Source organism: Augochlora pura, chromosome 2 (genome assembly GCF_028453695.1).
Source record: "Augochlora pura isolate Apur16 chromosome 2, APUR_v2.2.1, whole genome shotgun sequence".
NCBI lineage: Eukaryota > Metazoa > Arthropoda > Insecta > Hymenoptera > Halictidae > Augochlora > Augochlora pura.
The window spans coordinates 14259138-14271813 of record NC_135773.1 but is presented as its reverse complement, the minus strand read 5'-3'; the positions used below and the strand labels follow the sequence as shown (position 1 = coordinate 14271813).

The 12676-nt window shown below is 41.4% G+C and overlaps 1 protein-coding gene across 10 annotated transcripts in view; it reads left to right on the top strand.

The window, feature by feature from the left end:
* Positions 1-12413, top strand: part of Mesk2 (misexpression suppressor of KSR 2) — a 68451-nt gene extending 56038 nt beyond the window's left edge. For 6 of the 10 annotated variants that reach the window (XM_078196340.1, XM_078196347.1, XM_078196346.1 and 3 more), the window contains 4 exons: positions 3094-3363; positions 4169-4253; positions 7380-7424; positions 10045-12413. In XM_078196340.1, coding sequence (XP_078052466.1) covers positions 3094-3363; positions 4169-4253; positions 7380-7424; positions 10045-10190 — 546 coding nt within the window. In that variant the 3' untranslated portion in view covers positions 10191-12413. Of the gene's footprint in view, positions 1-3093; positions 3364-4168; positions 4254-7379; positions 7501-10044 lie in introns of all 10 variants that reach the window. The other 4 variants (XM_078196341.1, XM_078196344.1, XR_013495348.1 and 1 more) reach the window with 3 other exon arrangements.
* Positions 12414-12676: the final 263 nt, after the last annotated feature.

Here is a 12676-nt window from a genome sequence, read left to right as displayed (position 1 = left end):
CTATTGTATCCATCAAAGGAACGCCGATGAACTTTTTCACGCCACTCGTTGATTATTAAAAAAGGTCATTTGCATCGTTTATTGAAAACTACTATCCACGCGTCGTTCCGAATAGATTTTGTTTCGATTTCGGTTCGAAATGCACAGCACCTCGATTTCGTATTTTCATCAATTTATTCCTCCGAATTTCTCGGCCGAATCGACGCGACGGATTTCTCAATATTGAGCCAGAAACGTATCAATCGATAGATTTTAATTGCATTTGAACGGAGACGATCGAGTGTCTTACAAACAGCAAAGTTTTGAGAGGGACCTGCACGTTCATCGTTCGCATAATTTTCTTTTCTCGCGCTTCTCCGCGGGAACACTTGCGGGAACTTCCGCCCGGTGTCGACTACGTGAGAGAGAAAGAACGTTGAAATACGTATCGGAAAGTTTTCCCTGCACCAGCAGCGTCAACTAAAAAGTTGCTCCCTGTTCGTTCGGTGGATACGTAGCTAAACGCACACCTAAAAGTAGTTTCATGTATAAGGAAGCAGGCTATAACCTCGGCGACGACCTGCGAAGGTTCGTCGGGGTTACTTGACGGAAACGCTCGATTTTTAGAACGAGCTGACGTTCACGCGTTTAACAAGCTTCCGTTTTCTCGCGAAATCGACGCGAACCGATAATTACGATTATAATCAAAGATTACGGTCGAATTACGTATTAATTAGGAACGCGACCGACAAGATGGATAATGCATTCTCGCGCTGTCCGTAGAACCTGTTTCGTGAGATATTCTAAAAGGGAAGGTGCGAAATGTTCGCAAAAATTCTCCGAAGTTACGAAGCGCCATTTTGACGCACACGAAACTAAATTCGATATTTTCCAAAATCGAGAGAAACTGTACTTCGAGTAAAATTCGCGGTTTTCTTTTTGAAATAAATTCATGTCGCGAACGAAATCGTTTCTTTCGCACCGTTGCATTCATGTACCGAAACCGAGTTTCGCCCGCCATTGTGTAGGTCGGTAATTTATCGACGGCAATGCCGGGACTGGCGAAGGCTTACATCGCCGAGTCTTTCCGTGGAACCTGGAAAATTCGATTTAGGGGATTAACGGCAATTCTCGTGCTCTCATTATGCAACACGTAGCTTCTTAATAGAGTTACCGCACACACCGCAGGAAATCACACGTTGCAGGCTTGATATCGGTGTAAACATCATTGGACGAGGCCGGGACGCGTGAACAGAAACCAAGAGAAACTGTAACTTCGTGAACGGAAATCGGAATCGTGCCTCCGGCCAGCAACCCTTCTCCCGCCAATCCCGTTTCTCATTTAACTTCTTTTCTTTCTTCTTCTTTTCGTTTCTTGTCTTGCAAAGGCCAAGGCTAATGATAGGTCTCGACGGTTCGTTTTGCCCTGATCCCCGTTGCCCAGGGAATACGAACCGTGAAACTGGAGGTACCTGAGTCGCCGGAATTTTTTCGGTTCGACGAAAAATCGTGGATCTGTTCTACCTGCGATGATTTTCGAGTTCGTCTCGAATCTATGGTGAAAGATCGAATCATTATGAACGGAAGGAAAAATTACAAATTCTTTACTTTCCTTCTAATTCTTCATGGTGAATTTGCTTTTCTTCTTTACGCGATTTATCGTAAAAATTTGTGTTGTTTCTTGGCCTGGAAATTGGTTTAATGTCAATTTGATAAAATTTTATAGTGAACGAAATTACGAAAGCAATACGAGATACTTGTCGAGTCAAGGCGCGTTCAGTAATAGCACCTAGGTGTAAAATTTGGCGGACCGGAACATTAATGTATTATATTTAAGCGTTCATAATAATTCGATAAAAACGGTGTTGCAAAAGGAAGATGAATTTCGTTTTGCGTTTGGTTGAGTTTTTTCAGCTATTTTAGTCAGTTATGCACTGTCGCGTATGCTGTAAACTGTAAAGGCATGGCATCTGCGGTTGATTATCGACTTTGCGATACTTCTCGAATTAGCAGTTTTGGCAAGGAGACGATTCTTTTCAGCCTTGGCGTCGATTGAATACTTCAGTCTTTTCTTTTTGGTAATGGACAAACAAGAATTTGCATTTTTTTTTCGCATACTCTCTATCTGTTTTAGGCATGCCCTATAGTATTTTTGTACCTCACAGATACGAGCAATACTCGTTTCACGACGAACCTTTTGCTAGTGGTAGCACCCTAAATGGTAGAAGACCGAGGATTGGATAATGCGTTCATGAAAATAGTCTTAGACGTTGCGAGCTGAGGCAAAGGCGTGTCTAGCTTGGAAATACAAATTTCCATCAATCGTTAAGTTATATAATTAGGTAAACTTACAATAGGAAGCAGATGTTATTCGGCTGAGTTACTAGCGAATATTAAGAATCGATCAATATTTAATCGATAGGTTGCTGATTGAGTGCATTTATCGGATATGCAAATGCCTACAGCACAATGGAATAGAAAGCTTCATTAAACCGAACAAACCTTTTACTCCGACGTTTGCAAATTAACGAATCGGAAGAAATAGATTTTCGTGACGCCGATGCTTTTGTTATAATCAATTAGCAGAATGATTACCGATTGAATACTCGCAGAAATTAAACACAGTCAATACGATTTATTTAATAATATAGACACCGAGAAGTTAAAATTAACGTCATTAATTTTTGCTGTGCTTCGTAAATTGTTAGTCTATTTGGCAGTGATCTTGACATTGCTAAAACACTTAACGCACGTTTAATTCTACTTCTCGTTCAATCATTTTCTGTAAAAGAGTGCTTAATCTCAACAATTCCAAAATATAAAATATTAATCTCGTATGCATAAAATGAAAGAGATGGACAACAGATATGCATGAAAGGTAGCGCGAACGTGTATTGATTTTCCGTCATTGAATTAATTCAATTATTTATCTAGAATCTGGAGGGTCAAAAACGCGTCGCCAAGAGTAGCCCGCGTGAATTACGGAATTAATTTGCAGATCCTAGAGTAAAAGCGTTTGTCACGAACACTATACGAGCTTAAAAGAATATCACGGTTCCGATCATTCCGCGCGGTTCACGGAGGCCGAAGCATTGACTGGTGAACACGTTTCAGGGTACGGAAGAGAGGAACCACGACCTGGTTCAGGTGTACAAAAATTACTTCGAGCGTCACGTTAACCCGACGAACCTGGCGCTGTTCATCGACAGCTACATCCGCCGCACGGATCTGAACATCACGAGGGAATTAGACCCGATACGCAAAAAGGACGGTCTCACGCTTGGTGTACCTGTCATGAACATCACCGGAGCTCTAAGCCCGCACGTCGACGACACCGTCACGTTAAATGGTCGATTAGACCCGACGAACAGCTCTTGGATGAAGGTATGGAACAGTTTGACAGTATTATCTGTTGCGTATGCTCATCATTGGCGGCGTGTCCCCTTACGATCGCATTCTTATATTCACCGTCTTAGATATTATAAGATCATTAAGCTCTAACCCTTTGCACTTGCTTTGTCGTCAATTAATGATTTATCATATTGATTTGTTCTGTTTTTCCTTTGTAATCGAGTAGATTCATAATTTCTAATTTGTACTTCCAACATTTTAACGTTTTGATTAATTTGTATCAATTTATATAATTTATATCTTTTAATATATATCAAGTGGTCGATATTTGCTGGTTTAAAAATATATGGAATCTTTTATACCGGTAATAATTTTCCTACTTTTATTCTTGTAAAGCAAGGAAGGATTTTTCTAACTTTTCTCAACAAGTGAACGGTCCGTGGTTCAGAAATAACGTAATAGAATCTCACGTGTCACGCGAACCTCAATTAGCCTCTCAGCTTCGTTCCACTGCTATGGAAGTTAAATACGACCTTGCATTATCAAATCAAGTGTAATACCTACACTGCGGGTCTCGCGTTTTCATGTCGCATACGAATACCGAAAAACTTACTAATTGATAACTCCGACCAGAAATATTCACTTTTACTTCTACATCGATAATGTTTTCGATCAATTAGTTTGCATCGAATGTAATAACGATTGCTAAACTGGAATACCGAAAATGTGAAACTACAGATATAGGTAGCAACGACGATTCGATTAAAACTTTCAGACTATAGATTAGTTATAGGGCGAATGAAAAATCCCATACTTACGCTGTTGCCTGAATTCGCAGATATCCGACTGCGGAATGGTGCTGGAGGAGCAACCGGGCAAAGTTAGCGAGGCTTTCCGGCTCTTTCTGCAGGGCGAAGGATATGGTAAGTGAGCGCCCCGGCAAACCACACTTTAGCCATTACTCTTATCGGATTATCAAAAGATTACTCCCATCGATCGTCACCGGTATAAACGAATCGTGCCATATTGCCCCGTAGGGGAGCACGCAATCACCTTGACTCGAGAAAAAAAAAGTACCACCGTACCTTCAACTAACCCACAAACGTATCTATAGAATCGTTCGCAGTCCACATTTATCAAGCATCCGTTTCCAACTAGTCCAACTATTCTCAAGCATGCTCTCGACTCATCGCCACTAGAGAAATCAGACCATTAAAAGACCGAAAGCTCGAAAGGGGGCCGTTCACGTGCTCTCCTACGAAAACTCACGACTTCTCCACGAACAGAGAGAAAAACCAAAATGAAAAGCAGAAAAAAATAAAGCAGACGAAAGAAACAAGTGTCCGTAGATCCGTGGATGTCCGTAGGCTTAAGTTCGTTTCATCGATCGCTGCGTGTCACGAGTAAAATAACCGTGGAATATTTGGCCTACGAAACTTGACACAACGCCAGGTGTGTCAGTGCACCAGACAAAAAGGGGGAAACAAAATCCTGGAAAAAGCGAACGAAATCGTTTCGGGTCGTCTGACCGGGCTCCGAGTTCTCATCGTCGGGACGCGGACGGTTTCCGTGTCAGTACGGCGCGCGGCATGTGCGACATCGACCGCGAGTAAGAAGAACAAAAAAAAAACATGCAACAAAACGAAGAATTAACGCTTTGTAAATTAAGTCGCGTCGACCATTTTTGCCTTTTTGAGGCCCCGCTAGCTGGCTCGGTTGCAAACTTTCGAGAGAGCTCGGTATCTTTTGTGCATACTTAACGCGGCTAGTCGTAGCGAGCTAAAACGTTGTTCCACCAGTCGCCGAGATCACGAAACAGAGAAGCGAGCTAGAGAATCCGCTTCGATAACAATCGACCGCCGATCTCGTTCCTTTTTGTTTGGCGTGGTCGTTATCAACCCCCCCGGCATTACTGGTCCCCGCCCTCGCTCGGCTATACATATGATTTATTGGTCACACGCTGAACGTTGTCCTGGAACCTGAAACGCTTTAGGGGAATCAGCATACAGAAATGCGAAAAACACAAGAAGCGAAATTCTATCGTTTCTCGCCGATCGAACTGGCTGGCCCGCCCGGCTAAATCGAACGTTATTATTCTTTTTGGCTTGTTGGTCACAGAAACACGATAGCACTTATCACATTGACACTACGCTTTACCACTATCGCCCAGTTGATAAAGTAGAGATAGAGGAAACAGTGGAGGAACCGTCCTCCGTTCGCGAAGCATTCTTGTCGGCGTAGTGCTTTTCTGCTCGCAGAGACCCCCTATCAACCCTCGCCCCACCCCCACACACACACTCTCTCTCTCTCTCTTTCTCTCTCTCTCTCTCTCTCTCTCTCTCTTTCTCTCTATTTCTCTCTATCTTGAAACACATAATTATATATCGTTGATCTCGACTGTTCTGATCTCTTTCGCATACGACAATGAATTTGTTACTTAATTTATGTGGATAGGTATTCTTATGCGTATGTTAACCAACAAAAAAAAGTACGCCCGTGTTGTTCTATTTAACGTAACTGTTCCTGTCATGGACACTGTCGTTATCTTAATTGTTGTTACGAATCGTCTCTGTTATTACATTATAGAGTTTTCATGTTATACGAAGACAGATGAAAAAAAGAAACACGGACGCTGTTAATCCTCGATGCACGCTGGCTTCCTCGCGATCTAATGCTTATCGCGAAATGATCGATTGTTCTGCTCGCTATTGTTTCTCTTCTCCTGATCGATCCCGATGAAATCGAATTTGATCGAACGGCTCGCGCGAGTTTTCCGGTTCCATCGAGACTTAACATCGTCTTCGATCATGTACTTTCCTTCACTGGGAAGCCACTGGCTCGACTTGATAAATAAAAAGAGGTTTGAAAAAGGAATACACCGTTGAATTCATCACTTCTAGTTCTCACTCTACCATCGCCATCTCTTCGAGAGCTTTTTGTTTTTTTCTCTCTTCTCTTTCAGTTACTCAGCCCCTTTATCTTTCTCTCTCGCTCTCTCTCTCTCTCTCTCTCTCTCTCTCTTTCTTTCTTTCTTTCTTTCTTTCTCCTTTTTTGTTATCAATGTGATCATCATCTGAAGGCAGAATAAGAATTAAACGAAAAAAATACATGTTCACCGACTTGCGCCTTTATTTCCCACGCGTCTCGGATCGATCGAGTGGTACGTATACATTACTAATTAGTCTGTTGAAGCTGGAGTAGACTAGCGAGTAGCGTCCTCAGGCTTCTTAGCTGTTTTTTTTTGTTCGCTTCTCGGTTAAACGCCGAACACCGTGAATGACGCTCTGTAGCATTGTTATAATTTGTAGGCGATAGTCTGGAAACCCGCTGTAGTTTGTAGAAACTCCTCTGTCAGTATTCGATCACTTCCGGTCTTGCGCTTTTGCTGTTCGAACGTTCCAATCTCCACAGCCTCACGAAATGTTCGCGACAGCAGAAGCGTTCGCAACTCTCGTCCATTTTATCAACGTACTAATAAAATGAGCTTTTAAGAGTTTTGATAAACGAATGGACGAGGGTCGTTGCTTTCGGGACGTCGGCCATCGAACAGCACGTCGCCTAAACTGCGTCAGACCAACGTCGATTTGCGTCGTTCACGTGCATTTTAATGGAAGCCGCTTCTACAATAAAACTCCTTTTTCCTCCTTTTGTTAGCGTAAACCTGTCGATGACCGGTCTGATGCTCCTCGCGCATCCTGCTGTTAGACTACGTTCTAACTGGATGTCGCAGCTCAGCGAAATCACTGTTCACAAATACGGGAAGCTTGTCGATCTTGTTAAACTATATATGGACATAACGGTGAAGCATTCTAAACGATGATTACGTCGCTGCGATATTTAATTAGAACGTAGATCAAAGATGGACGACGGCCATTCTGTTTTCTTTAATTTCGATGTACTGGTACACGACAATTGGCCTAACGATGCATTAGCACTATAGAATGACTTTCGATCAGATTGTGTTGAACAAAAGAACGTGCGCCACGACCACCTCACGATTCTTATGCTTGGAGTCTCTAAACGAGAATTTGTTTTTTTATGCGTTTTAGTGGTGAAATCCTCGCGGAAGCCCGTGACGCCGACAACACCCGAAGGTAATTGTAATTAGGATTTGAAGGCCGCAAGGAGTCAAGCGCGCAGTTGGTCGGTTAGGCCACGTCTATGTGTTAAGTAAGTCGGAATTCAAACTCTTATCGGGAGCTACTAACCGACAACGATCTCTCTATCTTCCTCTTTATCACGACTAACATGCCTTGGACAACTTCGGGTACAGTCCCACAAGGATAATATGAAAGGCAACTAACCGCTGCTCCCTTCTTCACGTTACTAACATAATCTTCTCTCTCTCTCTCTCTCTCTCTCTCTCTCTCTCTTTCTTTCTCTCTTTCTCTCTCTTTCTCTCTCGTATGCGTACGTTCTGAGTCTAGACTTCCGGACTTACTGAACTGTGCTTCATGAACCTCTCACATGCATCACTTCGAATCGTCAATATCTTCTTCACTGTCGCTTTCTAAAAACTAACTATAATATAGTTGGTCCATATACTAACTAAAATACTACAGTAGTTATAACTATAGAAACTAAAAATTACAATTGGTGTGCGAAAACATTCAGACGTTACTCCTGTCACGTCTGTACTAATTTTTAAAGTGTTTTCCTTTTCTTTTTATTTGAAAATGCACTTTATTCTCTCTTTAGTGATTCTACCTTATGATGACACTAATTTTTTAAATTTCTGTTGACGTTGAGTACTTTTAGAAACGATATTATCATTCTAATTATGATTTTTCTTGTTCCTATTATACCTTATAATTTTAATATTTCTATGTATTTGAGTCTTGTCGAATTTCCGTTTTGTCAGCGATACATCTTGTCTTTTTTACGAGATTCACATGTACATATTTTAAATAAATGTGTTGAATAAAATATATTGCAGTGGAATTAAATATGTTGTATTCAATGATTTTTCGTAAGTTTTAAGAAGCAATTTACGATGTCAATGGAGAATCAGGTGCATTTTATGACATTGAAATTGTAGTGGGATTTTATTAATACATTACTATAGAATAATTTTTAGTTTGCGTAGATTCTAGTATGTTCAATGATTTCCTAGTATCATTCGTTTTCACTCATTCACGGCAAATATTTTTCATATTCATTATAAACCCTTATCGACTGAAGCTACTCATCATCGACGACATTTAGAATGGACCTAACATGTTATGAACTCTCATGGTTCAAGTCAGCTACCTTACCGACCAAGTAATTAGTCATTGATTTATACTCCTCTTAATTGAAATTGAAATATAGACTTTAACTGTCCGCTTGTTCGCATAAAAACAGGATTAGAATTGAATTTAAATGAAAGTAGAATCAAAAATACAATTTCGAACATTGAAATTATTTATTAATTTCAAAATTTTTAATCTTGAATTTTAAATTTGAAACGATTAAATATTTTATGACAATTTAGTACTCAGAGGACATTATTGAACATTGCTATGACTATTTTATTATAAAATTTATTAGTAAACATGATCATTTGAAGCAAGGATATAACAAAGATTGTAACGCATTGGTGTGTGCAATAAATTTTTACTGTACAATGGATGATTCAACAGCGATTATTGCTTATACAATGTATTTTTCATTTAAATAATATTCTTATCGACGAATTTCAAATTTTCTATCGTAAAATCTAAAGTGATTTCATTACCTATTATGTTTCTCGATATTTTCAAAGCATCCGTTTTTGAACAATTCGATATTCCTTAATTTCTTGCTACATCGTCGTTCATTTAATTTTGAAAATTGTGTAATGTAATTTGAATTTTTCAATTCTCTTGCCATAATCGATATCAACCCTGTTGATAACGCAACGCTGGAGTGTTAGAGGTTCATTAAAGATGACTACTATAGCATACACAGAATGTTAGGTCTATTCTGCTTATACCTCGACTATGTTCTGATGGTCTCTTATCAATAGTTGGTACGAACTCTACCAATGGACGATAAATCAGAGACCTACCGAGAGAAAGCATCCTAAGAATTTCAACTTATTTGTTTAATCTGGTCAACTGATCAACAAGAAAAGAAACCACTAAATCTCTTCTCGTGTGTAGCAACATTTAGCGTTGGTACCACATTACCAAATGACGCACACTAAAAAATGCAACTTCTCGAAAGAAAAAAAAGAACTGGCACCTGCTGGGCAGTAGAATAGCAAATAAGAAATCGTGCTAATTCACATGCCTCCGCACATAAAACAATCTCACCGACACACAGAACTCTACCTGTTACTTTGCATGCGCGCCTTTCTTTGTCTTCTCAGTTCTTTGGTTTCTTTTCCCTCACTTTTGTCGTCTTTACGTTCCGACGATCGTGTGCTAACCGTGTGTATCTGCTGTCTATCTTTCTCTCTCCCTCCCCTTTCACTCTCACTCTCTTTCTCTCTCTCTCTCTCTTTCTCTCTTTCTCTGTGTATCTCACGTGAGCCTCCTGATTGTTATATTATATATTACTATGTCTACAATATCTATATATATTATTATACGAATCCGAATCCGATTTTTGTTTTCACTGAATGGAACATAAACGTGGGTGTACCGTTCACGAAAAATCGAACGAGAACCGTAGAACCGTGGTCGAAATGAACAACAATCCCGATCACACCGATCGCTCTGACCTGGTATTTTCTTTTATCTTTCTTTACAGTGGCACCGCTCTCACCACTGAAAATGGCCGACTACAGACTGGCTTCCCTCGAGGAACTGAACCACGTGTGCATTAAGAAAATCGACCGGCCGACCGCGACTATACACATCACCGAGAACCCCATATCGGAGGCGGTCGTTTGCTAAATCCTCATCCGGAAACCTCGCCGTTACCCCATTGATCGTGTTCTCGAACGATATACAGAAAACGAATGAACATTGACACACATACACGCACACACACATATATACGCGCGTACACCGACACGTACACGATTAACACGGTTAGAGAACACATACACGCAACAAGAGAACAAGAAAAACGCAAAAATCGAGAGCAACGCGTCGATATCTCATCGAGGTTTCGTCCGGGCAACGATCGACGTGGCACTAAAAAAAAAAACGTTCTCGTTTCGATTTTAACCTTCCCCCGTCCCAGTTCCCCTGGAAGTTACAGCGATTCCAGTATTTTCCTTGTTTTCTTTGTAGTATTAACGATTCGTTTTAATTGTAACACCATCTCCACACCTAGCCCCTTTATTTATTAAACAAAGTTAAGACACGTAGGCATCGTCGTTACGACGGTGCGAGACTAACTTTCGTTTTCTCGGTTGGTAGTCGTATTTTACTTAACGATAGTTTCTTACCTGTTTTTGGGTTCACGGACACCAGATTTTCGTTTGCGTTTTACGATTGAATCGTTGTTTGTAAGAGTACAAGGAAGCGTTTTATCGATTGGATAGCGTTGGATCGATACCGACAACGCGTACATCTTTTACGAGACTTTTAAAAACCACCAGGAAACTCGGAACCGCGGAGACACCTCACTTTCCATGGAATGTGCAAGCGAAACCGCGCGGCCATTGTTCTTCCGCGGTGACAGGAACACACGCTCGAGGAATTTTTACTGTTGTTGTTTACGGAATCTTTGTTCACACGGAACAGCGTATTTTTTTAACAAAACGAACAATACGAACGCCCCCGCCGCCGCCGCCACCACCGCCACTGACACCACAACCACCACCACCACCACCACCGCCACATACCACCACCGTCCCCGTCCCCACGAACCCTCCTCCATCTCGTCCCCAACGGACGTGTTTTAATAACGAAATTCGAGGATTGAAAACGTGGTATTGAGCGAAACTAAAAAAAGGAAAAGAGAGAAGTACGAAAAGAGAAGAAAAAACGGAACACTATCGAACAATCGTAAATAATAATAATGATAATATTAATAATAATAACGATCTTAAATCCCAAAAAACAAAGCCATCGCATTCATCGGTGTTCGCGCAGTTTACGATTCTCGTGCAACGTCAGAGACAACGAAAGATCATCGTTTTACATAAACGCGACTTTTAAAAAACGAACGAAACGATAAAATGTTTAAAAAAAAAAAAATGATAAGAAACACATGAGAGAACCAAGAGGAATAGGAGGTCGACGATGCGGAAGCGACGACGACGAGTCGCCCGGCCCTCGATGCTTGGGCGATAAGCGATATGGCCTGGCGATCGAACGGTGCCATTTTTCGGCGGTTCGATGCGAACTGTCAACGGCGTAGGCGGACGAAAAAAATTGTGTTGCGAGTAAGACGAACAAATGTTTGGCAGCACTGCATCGTAGAGAAGCGCGCACTAATGCTTTCCGTGTTCATAATGAGAGGCGAGAGAACGAACGATAGGCGCAACGAAGTAGGGAAGCATCGCTGCCGGCCATCGACAACGACACCCGTCACCGAACGCAACCGATCACGCGGTTCTCCCCGGTTATTCGAGAGAATCTTTGACCCCAGTTCACCTGGAAATGGAGACGTTCGGCGCACTTCACCCTTCTTCTCGCCCGGCTTCGGCGATCCGAGTCGCATCACAGGAATTTTTTTATCTGTCTTCACCATCGACTGGTCATCGATTAGTCCGATCATGTCGCGGGGCTGTTCTCTTTCCTTTTTTATTTCATTCATGTAACAATTAGATAAGAGACGAGGCGAAGTTGCGACGCTCGTATACAAAGATACAATGTGAGATGTAAAGAAACGTTCGCACGATGGGAGATCATCCACTAATCTGTATTGTTCACTGTTTTCTTGCTCAGCTTCGTCGTGCGATGGACGCCAAGGCAAACCGGAATGCTGCGAGGAAGACACATTTATCAGTTATTTATAATTAACACGTTCGCTACCGGCATCCGTGCGGAAGTTAGTTATATTATGTAAGCAAGCGAGTCCAGTATTCTTCTGATTGTACAGTGAAAAGGGGTTGTAATTCTACCGTACGACACGGTGGCTTTTAAACTGCGTGTTCTTGTCAACGTTCTCCCTGTCTGTACTTGTTCTTCGACATATTTAATTAAATTATTTTTCGAAAATCAGCCATTATCATTGCGATATTTGAAAATAGATGCGGTGGTGTTTGCGCACATGATCCTGGATGGGGGACCATACGACGGCGTGGGGGTGTATTAATGGACCTAAAAAACTTATATCTTTACAATCTACGAACAGACTGTGGATCTTATGCATTTACAACGAATACGTTATAATGAAGCTACGAACAGCATACTCGCGAACTCTGTTGCATCGTTACGGATATACTAAAAACACGAGTTGAAAGGATTTATTCGATTTGTTATAC